Source organism: Carettochelys insculpta, chromosome 3 (assembly GCF_033958435.1).
Source record: "Carettochelys insculpta isolate YL-2023 chromosome 3, ASM3395843v1, whole genome shotgun sequence".
NCBI classification, from domain to species: Eukaryota; Metazoa; Chordata; order Testudines; family Carettochelyidae; genus Carettochelys; species Carettochelys insculpta.
This window is the reverse complement of record NC_134139.1, coordinates 93,475,731-93,495,872: the sequence shown is the minus strand read 5'-3', so window position 1 is coordinate 93,495,872 and position 20,142 is coordinate 93,475,731. Positions and strand designations below refer to the sequence as shown.

Here is a 20,142-nt window from a genome sequence, read left to right as displayed (position 1 = left end):
TCAATAGTGTTACACACAGTAAGAGTAGATAAAAATATGTCTCACTGCCTGTGCATCAAGGAACACATGAAAGCAAGAAATAATGAAGAGAATTAATCCAGGAGCTATATACACACAAGTTTCTGTGGAATATGATTATTATCTGGCTATAGCTGGTCACTAAAAATAAACAGGTCTAAATTCATTTTACAGCAAAAGAACTAAGACTAGGATATTCTAGCTCTGAATGTGATCCATGAGAACTTATCATTTTATTCTCTTGTGCTACAAACAACAATCTGCCAGACCAGCATGTAGTTAGAGCATCTTTTTTCACAAAGAGTCAACATCAAATCAAAAAAGAGGAAGCCGATAAAGCCTCAGCTTGCTCCAAAATAATATTTTTCCATAAATGTGCATTTTAGGTAACTTAAAACAAAGAGAGATTGTGCTTGATCTTGGTTCAGATCCAAGACATCACACAAGAAATATCCCTCTGCTTTCTCTCATATGCCCTCCATTGGGTGCATTAAAATTAACTCCTTGGCCATAGCTTCTATTTCTGTCAAAGCATATGATGGTTCTTATGAAACCAATAACTGCTTGGTGCAGCACTCTGTCTCCTTTAGTGGCAGCTAGAGCAGATGGCAAACAATTAACCTGTTAAGAGGCAGTAGATGGTCCTACATGAAGTGTCAGAGATCACATTTGATCCCAGCTGATGACAACAGGGGTTTCTTGGCATTGCAAGTGGTGGCTCCTCTGAGATATCAGCTGGGAAGTTTCGGAAGCTCAGGATATGCCTTTGTAGCTAGAGAAAATATGTAACCCATGTCTACCTCATGTGACCCTCAGTATGCCTGTAGTAGCAGCTAGATCAGCCTGAAATTTATGAATCTACTAAACCATTGGCTAACAGAGATGCATTGTTTAGCTCAAGCAGTGGAAGGTCATGCATCAAACTCCAAAGGCCCCAGGTTTGATCCCATCTGCCAAGGACAAGGGTCTGTCTGCATTACACTCAGATAAGGGGGCAGTGCACATTGTGACATGATGCCAGGAGGAAGTGGGCTGGGATTAGAATACAGAAGACAAAGCACTGTGCAACTGGTCTGAAGTCCACTGGGTTAGGATCTGATTTCCTTATGATTCCTTGGACTCTGCCATATTTCAAGGATATCTCTCTGTCCTCTCTGATCAGCTGCAAATCTATCTCCACAGAAGGGATGTGTGGCAGGTTTTCTGTGTAGCAGACCATGTAGAGCAATTTCCCTTTTTTCTCCTCCTGAAAGTTTTCTTATAGAAGAGTAATGTATGAGTCCTGCTGTCTTTAGTGAAACATCTTCAAAAAATAACCAATCACCCGCACTGCTATTAAGCTGCGTGTATGAGCCATCCCATGACCATATATGCCAGATATTCAGTTTGATGCAAAATATGGTTTACAGGTTCATCTAGTGTCCAGTTATACCAGCATGCAAATTTTGCAGAAAGAACTTCCAGACAACTGTATAAAGATACAATGTTGTGTAACAGTACCACAGACATGTTAAATTATTTTACTTCCAACTGAAAGTTTATTCCAAACCTAGGCTGAATGAGAATATGGTCAAATGCTCTGGCTTTCTGCAAGGCTTTATAAAATGATACCACATTATTAAACACAGAAATTAATTAATATTACTGTCTGTATATGGCAGCTAAGATTCTGATGCAAAAAGGATAATGGTAGCCTGCTAATTAACAGTGGGGGAAAAACACACGTGCAAGTTTAATTGTTCAGTAGAAAATGGTAGAATATTTGATAATAAATGAGAATATTTCACATATTTTAATGAGGCGTGTGTCAAAAATGAAATTGCCAATAGCCAAATACCTTTGCTATGGTAACTGTCTGGATCAGGATTCCCAGTGGGAAGAAAAATTCATTGAACTAGAGTCCAGTTCTTCCCAAAATTTCAGAGTAAGTGGATAATGATCAATAGCAAAATAGCTCACAATGCTGGCATTTGAGTTGCCTTTGGTTAAGCAACCACTGAGATGGACTTCTTGGAGTTACTGTGGCACATTCAGCCGTAAGGGACACATTAGTAAAGCAGAATGAAATTGGAGTGTACTTGGAAATTTATCATTACAACCAGCAGATCAGATTCCCAGCAGGATAAACTATTGTAGTTCCACTGAAGTAAATGTGGCAACACAAAATGGTACTAGCTGAGTTTGTAGGTTCATTAAAAACTTAAATTTTAAAGAAACTGCTGAGTTCGCAGCATGGTAGAACCACAATTGTTTGACAGTGCCTGACAGTTCCACCAGCCCTCAAGCTTGCCTAACTGGGGTTGGTATAAGTTTTTGGCACTATGTAATTCTATCAACAGAGTTTCACCAAATGTCACTGCCCAAAATTAAATATTCACAAACTTGTGAAGATGCATTATATTTTTACAAATACAAAACGTCACATTCATTTTCAGGATTTTCTCCACATTTCCATTTTTATCCAAAATTTGGCAACATTTTCTTACTTTTACCAACAGAAACTGCTTATTGCAATTCCAATGAAAAAAACAAATTGGGGAACTCACTAAGATAAAGGTACTTTTTGACATTCCTGTGGAGAATGTAAGAAAATGTGAGACAAGCATGGTAATTGTGTTGCTTTTATACCTGCACTGAGATTTTTTTTTCCAAAAGGCTCTAGTAATACCTGAAGAACATGACTAATTATTGTCCTCTCTTCACAAGATTGCACACATGGCTAAGAAATAAAACCATGATATTGGTTAAATATGCCTGGAATCATTTTAGTTACTTTGTGTTATCAAAATACCATTTTCTTCATTTGTTGGTATTTGTGTTCTCAGCAATATTTAGTATTATTATCCTGGTTATCCCCCTGTGGCAAGCTGAAATTTACAGTGCCTTTTGAAACTTAACATGAAATGTTGATGATGGAATGTGAAAATCAGATACATTCTTATGGCAGAGAGGAAACACTAGGACTTGTTAAGAACATACTCTTCTTCAAGGGTAGCTTCCACTTTTTTCACTTGTTCCTGGATTGACTTTGCCTGCTGTTGAAGGGATTGCTTGTTCTTTGAGCCCAGGTGTATCTCAGAGGAGTTCTTCACAAGCTTCTCCGCCTGTGCTGCCATGGCTACAGTCTGTTTAGAAAGTTCCTGTAGAGAGGGATCATGGTTGTTATAAAAATTGTTTTATATTTCCTCATCCTAAAATCATTGTTTTTCCCTCCTCTGTGCTGAGAGATGTTTCCATGTTTATTTGTATTAATTCATGGTAGATGTAAAAATACAGGGCTTTTTATTTCCACATTTCTATTAACAAATGCTCATTTTAGTCAACTTACTTTATTCCAACTAAGGCAAGAAACTAGTATGATAGAACAATAACTTTTCAATGTACTCAGTTAAAAATCAGTGTCTTGAATGGTTTGTGATTCTGTTTCATTAATGAAATTGCAGGGGGCAGTGTGTCAAGGTGATTTTTTTAAAATATCTTTCAGGTGCTATAATCCCTACATATATGATGGACTTGGGTAGCATGTAGCTTCACTTTTTTCTATATTTAGCATTATTTTGGTTCATACAAGATAATGGTGAATAGCTATGTTAATCAGCCTAAGATACAGTTTGGTATCATAGTCAAAAGGGAAAGGTATATGAATTGAAAAACAGGTTTAGTTGGGGGAAAAATGCAAGCATTATGGTCCAAACGTGCCTCCTCCCGCCCCACATTTAAAGTCAATAGCAAAGCTCTGAAGGGTTTCATCATAGGAAGCGGTTCAGGCTTTAGATCATGAGAGTTGTGTTGCCAACACCAGAGGAAGAACAGAAAGAAAGTGGAAAGAAGGGAACATACAGGGAGGACAAAAGGAGGATTTAGAGAAAGAAAAAAGAACTCACTAGTATAGTGTTATGCTGAATGTGAGGGAAAAAATGATCAACCTTATTTGATCTGCTGACTTCAAAAGTACTTGCAATAACAGCCTGTTGATGTGCACGGTGAAGAGATGAAACACATACCAGATACATGATCTCCAGACATTATGGTAGGGAAGTGAATATGTTTGTTCATATCTATCCTTATGATTACAATACTTGTATTGAGTAAAATTATAAAGTTCAGACAATTACTTTACTCTAAATATATGTCCTTCACGGACAGATATATTTATTTCAGTGGTGAAATTATCATTCAACTGCTAGAGGCACTATATTTTTTCCAGCTAACATCCAGAGGTCCTACAGACATTACTGGGAGTTCAAAAGCTGCATAACTCAAAAACTTGTCCCTTCCACCAACAGAAACGGGTTCAATAAAATATATGACCTCTCCTACCTTTGTTTCTCTCACTAGTGGGAGAACCATAGAGAGCTCAAAAGACCACTTATGGTACTACTTATTAACAAGACACAACAGTGTCACCATTCCCCTAATTTACACAGCAGCATGTATACCTTTGTCTGATCCAGTTCTGAGGAGAGGCTCTCTAAACTGCTAAAGCTTAAGATGCGTTCAAGTGCCGAGCTTGCTTGCTTAAGATATTTGACTACTGTTTCTTTGTCTCTTTCAAATTGTTCCCACTTGTTTACTGTGACCTACACAAAAGAAGATAACAATGGAAAACTGTTTGATTGCAAATTACTGAAGGTCAGAGGTAGTAGAACTAAATACAAAATACAGTGGCCATTTTTTTTCCCTCTCAGAATCCTTTGGTTGTGCTGCAGACACAAATATCTAGGAGACAGCAAAGGTGTGGTTGGTTATCTGGAGCATGTTCTGTTCTGTTGCACAGAAAAGCACAGCTCTCTAATGCATTTCTTTCAGAATTTAAAACACATTATACTGGACTGTAATAAAGTCTCAAGGCTATATAAGTGAAAATGGAAGGAACAGATCTCTGCTCAATGATACTTACAAAATTAGAAAACTGGTTATAAAAATAGTAATGATCTTAATATCAAGCTGAATATAGAAAGCTGCCTGTTCAGTTTATTTACTGTAAAATTTGGTTAACATGTAAGGTCTGATTCCTAGCTGCTCCAAGCTTGGAACCCAACCTAATATCTTCACTGTAATAAATGGGCATTGTTCTTTCATTTTTTTGTAATGTCAAGTTTCTGAAATAAACTGCAGCTATTACTATGACTTGGCAGAAAGTACACTTTTTTAGATATATGCTATATATATTGACCTGTTACCATTGGAAAGAGTAGCAAGTTCTCAACCCTCTAACTAAATTACATGAACAAATGGAAAAAACTGAATGGAAGATATTAGAAGAAAACAAGATACTTACTTGTGTAATGTTATATGCAAAACGCTCACCTGTAATTTTTCTTCCCGTTTCTCCACATTCTGCTGCATGTTTTCTATTGTACCTTCCAGCTTCTGTAAATCTTCTTGCACTGTGCAAGGCAGTCCTCCTTCAATCTGCAGCTGCTTAGCTCGGGCAATCTGCTGTTGCACATCTTGCCTCTTTGCATGGAGCCTCTTTGTCCTTTGCTAAAAGCATTTATTCAAGAGGATTGATATAGATTTAAATGTTTCTCAAGTCAGTGTTAGAAGCAGGGACACCAGAAACACACGCAGATTTCTCTCTGTGTGTATCTACACAAAGGAGATAACAGACAACAGGCTACACACTACCTCCTCCCAGAACAGCACTGAGGGAGCTGTATCGTATACCCACAGCACCCCCTTGCATGAGTGTTCCACCCACTTCCAGCCCTGCCTCTGACATGCCCTTTGCTGGGCTAGTGAAGGAATCGTCAGAAGGCAGCCTGCAGCAGTCTGCCTCAGTTGTCTTCTGGGTAGTTCCAGGGCTATTAACGACCCCAGCTGTACCACTCCCCCCATCAGCCACACTGGGCAAGGACACGGTGAGAATTTCACCCAGGACTTTTCCAGGCTTCTGCAAGGTAAACCTGCTGAGTCCCCGTGAGCAGTGTTCCTCCTCCTGTCACACTCAGGTTTGCAGGGCCTTAAAAACCCAGTTTATACAACTAGAACATGGATGTAGTTATTACAAGTATGACATGTTCTGTATAGAAACAGAGCTACAATACAGCACCCTCTGGTGAGGCATCATAGAATATCCAGCTGTGCAGAAACACAAGTTAATACACACCATTTACACTCAAAACTACTGGACTGCTTTTTTGTTTTGATGCCATTTACACTGTGCACCAACAATGACAATAATGTGATTCTTATTGAAGACACCCTAAAGTTACTGTCACATAGTAGAAACTTGTTCTACAGTACATGATAGAACATCATTCCCAAACTTGACTTATTATTAATATTAGTAGAAGCAGTGTATGTTATTTTGGTTTAAAACAGTGTATATGCATGAGTACTCAATAATTGAGTTCACTGTCTGTTAAAATTAAAAACAACTTTTTAATTGTCTTTCCCTGCAATCAGTTAAAATACGAACCTATTATCAAAGTAGCTGAGCACCTGATTTGGTGAAATATGACATTTTGTAATGTAAACTCCAAAAAATCAGCTTCTTACAGTTTTACATACATAATCAGAATATGAAGGACAAATTCTGCCATCTGTTACATACCTCAGTGTAACTGAAGGCAGAATCTGGCCTGCAATATTTAAAAACATTTATTGTCCAAATTAAAACCCTGGGTTACTTGAACCATGGCAATATAATGTCATTAAACCAGTCTCTATTAATAGTTACAAGTACTGGAAAAATGATTGGTGTACATAATTCTTCCCATTATGCTAAGAATGATTAAATCAGAATCTTAGCCTTTAAAAACAGTAATACTTGTAAGAGTTCACCTTGTGAAAAATTTCAGACTTTGGCATCTATATAAAAATGGCCTGAGTTTCAGAGTTCCTAGAACTCAAGCAAATTCTATAAATCTGGATATTTTTACTCAGAGATCTATAATAGGGCACTAAAAATTGAAAAATCTTGGTCTCTTTATTTCAAGACAAAGTAAATGCTATCATTGTAAACCAATATCATGTAGGAAACTCATTGTTCAGCTGTGTGACTGCGCAACATAAGTTGCAGCAGCATAAGCACTTGTGTGCACAGCGCTGTGTCATTCATTGATTTTTTTGTTTTTGTTTTTTTGTTTTTGTTTTTCTTTTTATGTCACTGGGAAAGCTGTCTCCCATCAGTTACATGAGCATTCTTACAGAGTGCCAAAGCTAGGTCTACACTTTTTACCTGACACTGCCATATTAAATATGGTGGAGTACGCCATAAGAGAAGTAACACAAACGCATTTAGCTTGTCAATGACACAAATCCAACATAACAAGTAGATCAAACCTGGATATGACCAGTTGTCCTACCTGATGATGCAGAAGTAGTTGCTGAGCCTGTAATAAGCTTTCTGTATTTAAGATTTTTTCAGCCTCTACTTGGGCTTCTTTTGAGTTGGTAATTAGCTCCTCTAGGGCACTTTCTACTTCTTCTTTGTATTGGACACACTCCCCAACAGTGCTTAACATCTTCTCAACCTATATTTATGGGCAATATTGAAATATGCAATAGCTGAACAGTGTTAACTTACATTTGGGGTATTTTGGCAACACATGATTGCTGTCTAGTAACAGAGAGTAAGCCGTGCTAGTCTAGATACTATCAAAACAAAAAGCAGTCAAGTAGCACTTTAAAGACTAGCAAAATAGTTAATTAGGTGAGCTTTCGTGGGACAGACCCACTTCTGCAGACCATAGCCAGACCAGAACAGACCATGAACTGTTCTGGTCTGGCTATGGTCTGAAGAAGTGGGTCTGTCCCACGAAAGCTCACCTAATAAACTATTTTGCTAGTCTTTAAAGTGCTACTTGACTGCTTTTTGTTTTGATGATTGCTGTCTGTAATGCAAAACCCACACACCTCCAGGTCATTTAGGACATCTCTTTTGCTCAGTGCTTCAAAGAAAAACTAACAATGTTCCTAGCCCAAAACATTTCTTCCCCACCCTCATTGCCTATCTGCTTGCAGCATTTTTGTAATACTTTGGCTACGTCTACACGTGCAGCCAACATCGAAATAGTCTATTTCGATGAATAACGTCTACACGTCCTCCAGGGCCGGCAACGTCGATGTTCAACTTCGACGTTGCTCAGCCCAACATCGAAATAGGCGCAGCGAGGGAACATCTACACGCAAAGTAGCACACATCGACATAGGGATGCCAGGCACAGCTGCAGACAGGGTCACAGGGCGGACTCAACAGCAAGCCGCTCCCTTAAAGGGCCCCTCCCAGACACAGTTGCACTAAACAACACAAGATACACAGAGCTGACAACTGGTTGCAGACCCTGTGCCTGCAGCATGCATCCCCAGCCGCCGCAGCAGCAGCCAGAAGCCCTGGGCTAAGGGCTGCTGCCCACGGTGACCATAGAGCCCCGCAGGGGCTGGAGAGAGAGCATCTCTCAACCCCCCAGCTGATGGCCGCCATGGAGGACCCAGCAATTTCGACGTTGCGGGACGCGGATCGTCTACACGGTCCCTACTTCGACGTTGAACGTCGAAGTAGGGCGCTATTCCTATCTCCTCATGAGGTTAGCGACTTCGACGTCTCGCCGCCTAACGTCGAAGTTAACTTCGAAATAGCGCCCGACACGTGTAGACACGACGGGCGCTATTTCGAAGTTGGTGCCGCTACTTCGAAGTAGCGTGCACGTGTAGACGCAGCTTTTATGGGTCATATTTTCAAGGTGTATAAATTGCCATAACTCCATTTATTTCAGATTAGATGACAATTTACACCATTTGAAGATCTCTCTCAGCATATTAATTGTACTTCTCATTAGTCTAGCACTCATAAACAATTCTACAACAGTATAACCTTGGAAGAAAATGCAAATACAAAATGTTGGAAAACAGATTTCAGTTTTTTAGGAACGTGTGAAATACTTCAGCATTGTTAAGGACTTGAGGACAACTGAAAGCCAAACTATATGATGGTTAGAAGAAGTTTAGTAACCATTTTCTGTTTTTGCTTTAAATGTTTATCAGTGTCTGATTTTCTTGACTCTTGCTTTTGGGTGAAACAAGAGGAAAATACACATCAATAGCAAGTGAAGTTACATTTTGAAGTATTTCCAACCCACAGAAAACAGAACATTATGAACCAAGAGTTTTCATAAAATTTCAAGACCAATTTTCACACCAAAGGAAATTAAGTTCATGCTTGAATAAACACTTGAAGCCTGTGTAAATCTGTAGGTGGCCAAATGTCCTCTGTTTTAAAGGGACAGTGCCACATTTAAGCCCTCCTGCTGGTGTCTTGACTTTTTGTAAAAAAGGGCAAGTTGTCCCACAGTTTCTCTCTCCCATCAATACTGTCTGGATCTCTGATTGCCAGTTGTCCACCTACCAGTGATAAGTGGAGGGGACCCGTGGCTGATGATGGAGCTCAGTGTGCTGGGCTGGCAGTGAGGCAAAATGCAATGACTGGAGGGTTGGCTGTTCCCCTGCCCTGTCCACCGCTGCAGTCCCCGCCACGTTCCAGCTCTTGACCAACAGGGACCCATCACATTTCCAGCTGACATTGGCTGTGCTGGGGCAGGCACCAGGTCGCAACCCTCTCCTGCCCACACACTGGCTCTTTTTAATGATCCTCTTCTTGCTCTCCTCCCCCTGCTTTGTCCCTTCCACCCATCCCCATCTCCACTGCTCCTCCATATTCCCCAGCAGGGCATCCCGCTCCCACTGGTGTGTGAAGAACTAGCCTCCGGTTGGAGCACTCAGCTAACCAACAGTCTGGCCAGCTGGCTCCTTCCTTTCCCCACTGCCTCTGGCTGAGCTGGTGCCCTGGGAAAGAATAAGACCCTCTGTCGAGGGTGCTAACCAGGAGGAATCAAACCCTGTATGAGTCAAAGCCCTACTGGCATGGGGAAGCCTCTCTGCCCTTCAGCTAAATAACTCGAGTAGTAGGGGGGACAGGGTTGGGGAAATGATTTCCAGCCCATTCATGTCCCAAACCTGCAGTCTTCACAGTAGCCCCCTAGGCATGAGCTTAGCACCTTCTTCACCATGCCTCTCCCCCACCCCCTGCTGGGTCCTGCCTCCAGAGGCCGTTTCTACCTTACACCAGTCTTTCAAAAGGAGTTCTTCTGGAAGAGCTCTTCTGAAAAATCTTCTTTCGAAAGAGTGCATCCACACACAAAAAAAGCAGATCAAAAGATCAGTCCGCTCTTTTGGTACATTGTGGCCACACAGCCATGGCTCTTTCGAGAGAACGGACCAGGGAATCAAAAAAACTAGTACCATGAGGACTACTCTTTTGAAAAAAAGGCCCCTGGGGTGTCTACACATGCTTTTCTTCCCTGAAAGAATCTTTCAGGAAAAGGCACTCTTCTTCATCTGGGAGATGAAGAGGGCTGCCAGAAAAAGTGCTGCATTATTCCAATTTCAGATCAAAAGAGCTCATCTTGGCTATGTCTACACTACGGTGATCTTTCAAAAGAAGTCCTTCTGGATGATCTCTTCTGGAAGAACTTCTTTCAAAAGAGCGTGTCCACACACAGAAAAGCGGATCAAAAGAGTGATCTGCTCTTTCAAAAAGAGAGCATCCACACAGCCCCCGCTTTTTCAAAAGAACAGGCCAGGAATGGGAAAAAACAGGTGCCTTGAGGTCTGCTCTTTCGAAAAAAAGGGCCTGTGAAGCATCTACACACATTTTCTTTCTAAAGAAAGTGCTCTTTCTGAAACAGGAGTGGACGAAAGCTTTTGAAAGGAGCTCCATGTTCTTTTGATTTAATTTTGAAAGAACACCTTTTGTGTATAGATGTTCTGCTGGACATTTTGAAAGAGCCCCTTCTTTTGAAAAATATTTTGAAAGAACTTGCTAGTTCTTTCTCAGCCCGTGTGTGGACGCTCTGTGTGTTCTTTCGAAAAAGGGACTGCTTTTCCAAAAGAACTTGCAAGTGTAGACATGGTCAGAGAGTGCAGGGTTGCTCCATTGCCTAGGCACCCTTCTCTGCTGAGCCACCACTCTGGCTGTGTTCACTGAAGCCCTGCTTTCAGGTTCCCTGGGCCCATACTGCCTGCCCATGCTGTATCCAGAAGTCAGGAGGCAGCTGGTTTACGAGAGTGGCCAGCAGCAGCCTGGAGGTGTTAGCTGCTTTCAACTCCATGTGGGCATGAAGGAACAAATTGCTTTCAGCCACATCAAGGGGAGGGCATGGGGGATAGAAGATCTTTGCAATGACATCAGCCAGGTCATCCCATCCCTCCCTCCTCTTTCTCTGCAGCTGGAAACAACTCCTGTCCCTTCCCTTCTGCACAGCACTCAGAAGCTGATGTGGGCCATATTCTAGTGTGAAAAATTGAAGTAACTGGTGGGGGGGCATATGACCCTGTGTGCCCCCTCCCCATGTTGCCTTGGGAAAATGCAGTGTCTTGTACCAGGAGAGGCGGGTCCATCATGAGAGTCTTGCTAGGCACGGAGGGCAGAGAGTGACGAGAAGGATGGGTTGTGTCTGTCAGTCACTGCCCCTATGTGATAGAGGAGTATTGGGTTGTGAGTGTGTGTGACTTCTCCCCATGTGTGTGTGGGATGGTGAGTATGTCTCCCTTCCTTGTGTGATCCCTAAGCCTTACAGATAAGGTAAATGAAAAAAAAAAACAACGCTACACAGTATTTGTATTTTCATGGGGGCTCAGTCAACTTGATGTTCATTTGAATGTTTCTGCAAATGATTGCTACTGAATTTGCTTGAATGCAAATAATTTTACTGGGTATCCTGTAAACAGTCTAGAGAAATAAGCTTACTCTACAAACCCAGAGCAATTAAAATGGGGCTAGACCGTTTCTGGAAGGGACTGCAGTATAAACCGCATTAGTTTCCATCCTAAACTTCATCTTCCTCATAACAAGGACAAATGTATGATTCAAGGATTGATGAACCATGCAAAAGTAGTTCTTTTTGCAATGACTCATCAATAACACTTTTCTCAGGCTAATAAGTAGAGTTATAGCATGCTGTCTCTTAGGTGTCAAAAACTCAAAGTGACTTCAGTGGTACCAGAATTTGGTTGCAGATCAGCCAGGAACAATGGTTGGGAGCCTGATTCCTTCGAGCTCAAGTCTGCCAATCTAACTCATATTAATTGTTCTTGCTATTACAAAGTGAGTCACACACATTGCCAGGCTGTCAGTGTAAAATACCTGTTAGTATTTAACTGTAGCTAACTAGTTTTCCATTTTTAGGTAAAAATTTCTAAAGCACTGAGGATATTTTGGATTCAGAAATGTTTATCTGAAGAAAAGAAAGATTCGGGAGCCTGATGATTCTGTCTGTACTATTGTTTGCTAGACTCAGGGGTGTGTTGAAATCTGAATGAATTTGGGTTGCTGTGTGCTTTTGCGTAGTTAAAAAAGCACAGCAGATCATTTAGTCTTGCACAGGCCTGGCTGATGTCACTATGTATGACACTGTAAGTGTAGTGGCATTGTGTCTCTTCTATTGTACCTCAGTCAGCAAATGTAGGAGTCCCTGGAAGTCACTAGAAAGTTTAGATAGCTCTTCCTCTTTCTTTCGGGCTTTATCCTCAGCAGAAATCTCAGTCAGAACAGCAAGTCTAGATTTCAGCCAGTGGAAATTTTCTCTTTGTTTGCTGGTATCTTGCCTGATTACCTGCAAATCACAAATACACAAGCTTAGTATCAACTAAATGTAACAGTAAATAATATTCATGTGCGATTTGACACCATTTCTATGGTGAGGAGAACAAAACTATGTGCATGAGAATCTGCATATTTATCTCTGAAGATATTAGGACAGTATTTTTCTCTAATTCCCACGGAGTCTCTCATGTTCTACTTAGGGCTGAATCCGGCATTTCTTAGGCAATCAATACTTTGCTAGAGCCTTTCCCCTACTTTGCTAAAGCCTATTCTCAGCCCCCACCCCCGCCCCCATGGCTAGCATTTTTGTTGCTCATTATCCACATAGTAAATACGATATATATTTTTCAACTATTGACCATACAATCGGTTACATACAATATCCCGTGTATACGTATTTAAAATAGGCTTACAATACAAATTAAAAAACAGTATTGGAATTAGCCAAATTAGCATAGTTTTATTCTGTTTTTATCTGTTTTCAGGTACTTACACCAGAGTCACAAAGAAATTTTGTCAGAGAACACACCCATTCAAATCCCTTCTCCCCTTCAGATGGAAGGGCAACTGATTTGGGGGTTTCCCACATCCCAGGTAAATGCACTATCCACTAAAAGCTAAAAGGGGAGTCCCCCTCCTCCACTGTGCCAAGTTTACCTGCAAGTGCTGAATTTGTATAGTGAGGAATGAACACATTTCTAGAACTGGGCAACTGAGGATGAGGAACACTGATCTTGTTCTGGAGTGTACTTTGCTCTGAGGCTTAGGCATCTAGACCCTCAGAGTGGTGCTCCAGTGATCTTACTCAAAGGCAGAAACATAAGCACCTAAGGAACTTTTTCTTCACAAATTTAGGTTTTGTGAATCCCAGTGGGGTTGATTTCAGGACATAGGTGGCTAAAGCAGCAATTAGGCACCTACATCCTTCTGTGGGTTAGCAGTCCTGGTATAAAAGGTGAGTGAAGCACATCTTCCCTACACATAAAACCCCATGCTTTTAAAATACATATTTCATGTGGTCTTTTTAGGGACCATTTGTAAGGCCTTTTGACCAATTGACTAAAACATAACTGCTCAGAGGTATAAAATCTGAAGGCCTGTTTGCCAAAAACACAACTATTTTGCCAGTTTACTGTTCTCTTTCAGACATACATATCTTCTCATCACATCACAATGAAGTCACTTTAAGGGTAATGTTCATAAACTGATACTTCTATCCGTCAAACCTTGTCTTCTATGGCATGTGGAATCACTTGCCAAGTCAATGAGGAGTTCTGAGTTAAACTTAATGACCTGGTATGGAAAGCACTGCCGTAGCTTTGATTGGTTTTCATTAAGTACCAAGAAATGGGTATTTATTTAGAGGTGACTGCACAAGCTCTTCTACTCAACATAGCACATGTGGGAATTAGGAATGACCAAATGGAAAGAAAATGTTTCTTTTTATACCATATGTTTTACAAGGTGAAGAATGCTAACAGTGTAAGAAATTGACATGCAGCTTATTGAACCCACAGTTAATCATAGACAGTAATAAAGATTCTAATTATAATTTTAAATGTGTAATTAACATTTTTTTTTTATTTTGAACTCTGATTCTCCCTGGATCATTTTTGTTGAAACATAATTCAAAATATATAACCATCCAAACAACATTTAATAATTTTTAAAATAGCTAACTTTTCCCAATTTGCTCACTTTTTTCCAACTGTATTGTCTCTAGACCAGTGCTAATAAGAAAATGTAACTGGATCATGCCAGTGCCATCCACTGATCCTCTGACTTATGTGCTTTTTCAAGGTCACTCAAATTCCTTGCCTCTGAATAGGAATGCCTTATAAGGTGTTAATGGATTTTACAAGCCACTTTAAATAGTACCAGATTGTAATCCTGTTCTTTCGTATTCTGTCTTAAATTACACCCTGAGTTATTAATTTAGAATTTAGTCAAAGATTCTGATCCTCTGCCACTCTACGGCTGTTTCTACACATCCCACTTTCCGCGAAAGTAGCATGCTAAGAAATGGCCAGAAAAATGCTAATGAGGCATGGATGTAAATTCCCAGTTCTCATTAGCATAGGGTCACATGATCTGGAGTCCAGAAGAAGCTCTTCCAGACCCCAAAACAGCGTGTAGAGGCGCGGCCCCTGGGGGATCTCCCGGAAGGAAATCCTCCTTCTTCCTGAAAAAAAAATAATAATTCAGACAATGACATGTCTGTTAGTTTGACCTCAGTTGTTTGCAAGGCTTTACAATGAATCACAAAGAAAGGAATAATTAAATTCATGGAGGCAAATGGAAAAGGGGATGTAAAGCAAAATAGGCTTACCAAAGACAGACTATGCCTGACTAATTTGATTTCCTTCTTTAAGAAAATAACTAAATTTTGGATGAGGGAAATGCAGTGAAGCTAATGATTTTGGACTTCAGTAAAACATTTGACATGATAGAACATTGGAAAGTATTAAATTAAGGAAGGTGTGGATCAAGACAAGTATTTTAAGATGGATCAGAAACTGGTTAATGGGCATAAGGCAACATGTTCTGCTGAAAGGCATACTATTCTGAATGGAGAGAGGTTACTAGTGGATGCTTCAAGTATCTGTCTTGGGACCAATATTAGGAAGGAACAATCAGTTGCACTACAAAATGGGAAATGACCACATAGGAAGGAGCTCTGCAGAAAAGGATCTAGGGGTCATAGAGGACCACAAGCTAAATATGAGTCAACAATCTGTTAATGTTGCAAAAAATGCAAACATCATTCTGGGGATGCAAAAGCAGGAGGGTTGTAAGCAAGACACCAAAAAATAATCCTTCTGTTCTACTCTGCACTGATTAGGCCTCAGCTGGAGTATTCTGCCCAGTTATGGGCACCACATTTCAGGAAACATAGGCAAATTGGAGAAGGCCCACAGAAGAGCGCCAAAATCATTAAAGGTCTAGAAAACACAACCCAGGGGGTAAGACTGAAAAAACTGGGGTATTTTAGTTTGCAAAAGAGAAGACCGAGAGAGCACTTGATAACAGTTTTCAAATGCCTTAAAGGTTGTTACAAGAAAGAAGGCAAAAAATTATTCTCCATAACTTCAGCTAATGAGACAAGATGCAATGGGCTTAAATTGCAACTAGGGAGATTTAGGTGGAATAATAAAAAAACAAAAAACAAAACAAAAAAACCCCAAAAAAACCAAAAAAAACCCCTTCCTGTCAAGGTGTGTTCAAGCACAGGAATAAATTGCACAGGGCGGTTATGGAATCTGAACCATTGGAGATTTTTAAGAGCAGGTTAGACAAATACCTGCCAGGGACAGTTAGATGGTGCTTCACCTTGCCATGAATGCAAGGGAACAGACTTTGACCTCTCAGTGTTCTTTCCAGTTCTATTATTCTACGATAATTAAATATTTTCATTAATGACCTGGAAAAATTCAGGGATAAGGGGCTGCTGAAAAAGGGGTGGGGGGTTGCCGGCAGAACCACGTCTACACTGCTTGTTTCCTGATGGCAGCAGCCTCTGACAGCAGGGCCATCGTGCGCAAATATGCAAACTGGCTGCACAAATATGCAAATGAGTGTCTATTTGCAATTTTGTGAGCCCTCGTTTGCACCAAGCTGCTGGCAGCCACTTGTAGTCTTGACACAGCTTATGACTCTCTGGGGGCAGCCAGTTCTGCTTACTGATGTGAAGGTAGGTGGAGAAATGGCCCTGCCTCCAGTTTCTCCCTTTGTAGAGGCTACAGGCATCAACTCCATGCAGATGAACTGACAGGTAGCATTTCTGAAGTTCAGAGCAGAACTCTTTCTACCTTATTTGAATATAAACGAAGAACTAACCTCCGTTGCTGTTTTAAATTGTTTGTATTTGGCAGTATCATTGACACCATGCTTAATCTTCTTCAGCTCGCTCTCCTCTGACGAAATCCAACTTGCTAATTCAGAAGTTCTGAAATCAATGACAAAACAGTGCAAGAGTTAGCTGCAAAGTACCCTTTATCAATCCCCAATTGGTAATTATTAGCGCAAATAAAAAAAAACAATGGCTAGAAAAAAATCTCATTAATTTGGACCTTCTACATAAAATAGAGTGTTTTGTTTGTGAACAAAAAAGCATTTTCTATATGACTGGAAATTTTAAAGAAGAGTACATATATTAATTGTTCTTACGAAAGTCCTATCATACATGACTATCAGGACAAGTACCTGTTTTTGTAGTCTTTCCATTTATCAGGGTTTTCTTTCAGCTTCACATAGGTGCTTTCAATCTGGGATTTAAGTTCCTTGAGAATTTCTCGGGTGCTTTCTGATGTAGCCTTAAGTTGATCCCATTCAGGTAGTTTTAGGCAAAGCTCTTTGATTAGCTGCAACCTTTTCTCACACAACTGGTAAGGTCCCTTATCACTGAAGAAAAACTGAAAAGGGTAAAAAAGCAATAAATAATACACGTTGAGAAAGCCACAATCACACTTTAGGCTCCCAGGCGTTGTGTATCAGTACAAAAGGATTAAATCAACTTCACTATTCCTTTAAGATTTCAAATCTTAGTACATTAAAAGGTGTTCAGAGAATGTATAGAACCTCCATCCAGGGGTCCAATTTACTGCCATGTTTCTCCAGTTTCACTTTGTTGAAATCAAGAGAGTTGCATCAGTGTGACACAGGAGTAATTTACTTGTGATCAGTCAGACCTGGGTTTTTATAATTTGAATGCGTATACACAGATGGCCACTTGGTGGCACCCGGTGCATACCTGGTGCTCTTTGATAATCTTTTCACTGCCCTCTCTGGACACCAGCTTGTTCTCTCTAGCAAGTTCAGATCTACACTCTTCAACAATGTCTAAGAGTTTGTCTCTCTCCACTTCAATTTTCAGATGGATCAAATGATACGGGGCTTCTGTCTGGAGATCCTGTACACCACAGGGAGAAAAAACAAACACAGAAAGAAAGCATGATTCTCATGTGCCCAATGGAAGGCTACTAAATGAGAAGTATAGAACAATTTTTAAAACGCAGAAAGCACATGCATGCTATAAAACACATGGAACAGATTTTTTTCAGCAATCAGGTATGAAGGGAAATAAAATCTGTCAGATTGGAATTATTAGTTCTATACTTAAATCACAACCTCTTTGGGGCAGGTACCTTTGTTCACAACAGTGTGCACAGTGCCTAGGACAGTGAGGTTCTGATCTATAACTGGGGCTTCTAGGTGCTACCTCAATAAAATAAATAATAAAGATAATAATATAGTGGCTATATTAGCAGCGTCCACGCCCCAACTTTAACTCTTCTGGCTGAAATTTTCCATGCAAGATATGACTGGTGATTAAAAATAAATCAGCCAAAACAGTTCAGCTATTTTCAAGAATGAGACTAGATTAAAAAAACTGAGTCTGGACACTGGAACTGAGACCTGGTGGAGAAGATTGGTACCAGCTTCGGAGAAGATTGTAACTGTAAGTTATGAGGCTGGGAGCAAGTAGATGGAATGAAAAGGCTGAGATTGGTTGGGACTAGGACTGACTGGACAATGGGATGAAGGCTGGGTGGAGGGGAGACACTTCTCACAAGCAGCTAGGATGCAAGGAGAGAACAAGGATAAAGAGATGACTGGTGGGAAGACACTGAATGGAATTCAGGAAGGGAAGGAGACAGATTGGGGGCCAATGGTAAGCAGGAATGTGAGTAGGGGTGACTGGAGGCTTGGGTATAGAGGGCTGCATCAATGAGGATCTGAGAAGGGGAAACTGGTACTAACTAGGCCAGGAGACTAGGAAAAAGAAACAGGGAAGAGAGCAGGAAATGACAGGTCAAGGAGACCAGATCATGGTCATGGGTCGGGGGTAATATACTGGTAATCCCAGGGGGTATATTATAACAGTCTGGGAATGAGGACTGGGACAGCATTGAGAAACCTGAGGAACAGAGATAAGGTAGGTGAGAGGAGTGAGGCTGTGCTAAGGAGCCAGGGGTGGGAAAGAGACAGGACTAGGACAAGAAGAGATTGGAAGAGATAGAACAAAAGGGTCAAGCTTGGGAGGAATCAGGTAGAAGGGTCCTTACCCAGTAGAGCACTTACGCCTCCTGAACCTGAAATGGAACCCAAGATTCCTGGGTCTCATCATTCCTCTTCTGTTGGGAAATTTCTCTGAAACCCGCTGACAAAATGAATCTTACTTGCACCTATTGTCCTGGTCCATAGAAGATGAAAAACTACTACTCCTATCAGTTACTCCATTACCTCAAGCAGCAGAGGATTATGTGGAGGACTCTGAAGGTTCCAGCTCTGCTGTAGATCCACATGGGTGTCAACAGGATACCACATTTAGCTGTTTTTTCCCTTCATTTTGCTTTTTTAGAAACCCAGAACATTACACAAAATATTTGCAGCAAAGGAATAAAGTCAAGTACTCAAAAAAAGTGTCAAAATTAACATAGCCTATGAAACCTTAATTCAGCCCATTGTGTGCACGCATTATGCTACAGTTTGTCAATATGTGGTCAATAATTTTTGTCCACGTGACTCCTGCTTCAGTCAGTGCAGAAGATGGACTTGCTCTGCGGGATGAATCATAGGTTACACACTAAAGAAAGGAGGACTCCTCACTCATTTGTTTCAGAAGCTGAAGGTGAGTAGTGAATGGAGGAGAGGACTGAAGGAAGAGAATGGTGGGTCTCATGAATTAGACAACAGAATTTTGCCCTGGAAAACTGGCCACCAAGTTTCTGTGTGACAGGGGGCAACTCACTGACACTAAACTAATCACATGTGATCACTAACTATATGGGGGCCATGGATCAGCATTCTTGTCATGCTGCCTGCCACTACCTGACACGGAAGCTAATGATTCAACCAACAAAACAAATTCCATGAGCACCAGCTCAATGAATCCTCACACAGTCGCCACCAACAACCCCAATGTGCAACCCAATGACTTCTATGTCATTAAATCAACTCTATGCATGTTACAACTCAATGTTCAGGGTATTCTGGTGGCCAAGTATGATTTACTCAGCCTTCTTGTTCATCAATTTGTTATGCACTGAACAAATACTGCAAGTTCCTCCTTCTCTGGGTGCCCAACTTGTGATTTGGGGCTTGATTTGTAGAAGTGCTGCATACTAGTACTACTAAATATTCTGAAAAATCAAGCCCTGACTGCTGCAAATTAAGCAATATGTTTGTCCTTAATTCTTCTGTACCTCAGTTCCCCATTTCTCTAATGAGGATAATTCTGTTGCAGTCACAGGTGTATAGAGAAGAGAAGCTCATTAATAGCTATGACACACACAGCTATCATAGGAGGGAATTACACAAGAAGCCTAGGGATGAAATTAATAACTCTATCTGGGTTTGAATACTGTACAATAACTGAGATCTACAGTAGTGATTGCCAACCAAGGCTAATGAGTTAGCCACATGAGAGACCCTCCTTCATCACAGTGGGCTGCAAGATTGAAATCAGGCATGACTACATAAATAAAATGGAAAACACTGCACTTGATTCTCCTTCT

At 40.7% G+C, this 20,142-nt stretch overlaps 1 protein-coding gene across 1 annotated transcript in view; it reads right to left on the bottom strand.

Moving 5' to 3' along the window:
- SYNE1 (spectrin repeat containing nuclear envelope protein 1) overlaps window positions 1-20,142 on the bottom strand; it is a 415,690-nt gene that overhangs the window by 321,335 nt on the left and 74,213 nt on the right. The window contains exons 22-29 of the mRNA XM_074990362.1: window positions 17,376-17,534; window positions 16,829-17,037; window positions 16,463-16,571; window positions 12,471-12,635; window positions 7,332-7,499; window positions 5,329-5,505; window positions 4,458-4,598; window positions 2,998-3,158 (exon numbers count right to left, since the gene is read on the bottom strand). Of these exons, the coding sequence (XP_074846463.1) occupies window positions 2,998-3,158; window positions 4,458-4,598; window positions 5,329-5,505; window positions 7,332-7,499; window positions 12,471-12,635; window positions 16,463-16,571; window positions 16,829-17,037; window positions 17,376-17,534 (1,289 nt within the window). The remainder of the gene's footprint in view (window positions 1-2,997; window positions 3,159-4,457; window positions 4,599-5,328; window positions 5,506-7,331; window positions 7,500-12,470; window positions 12,636-16,462; window positions 16,572-16,828; window positions 17,038-17,375; window positions 17,535-20,142) is intronic.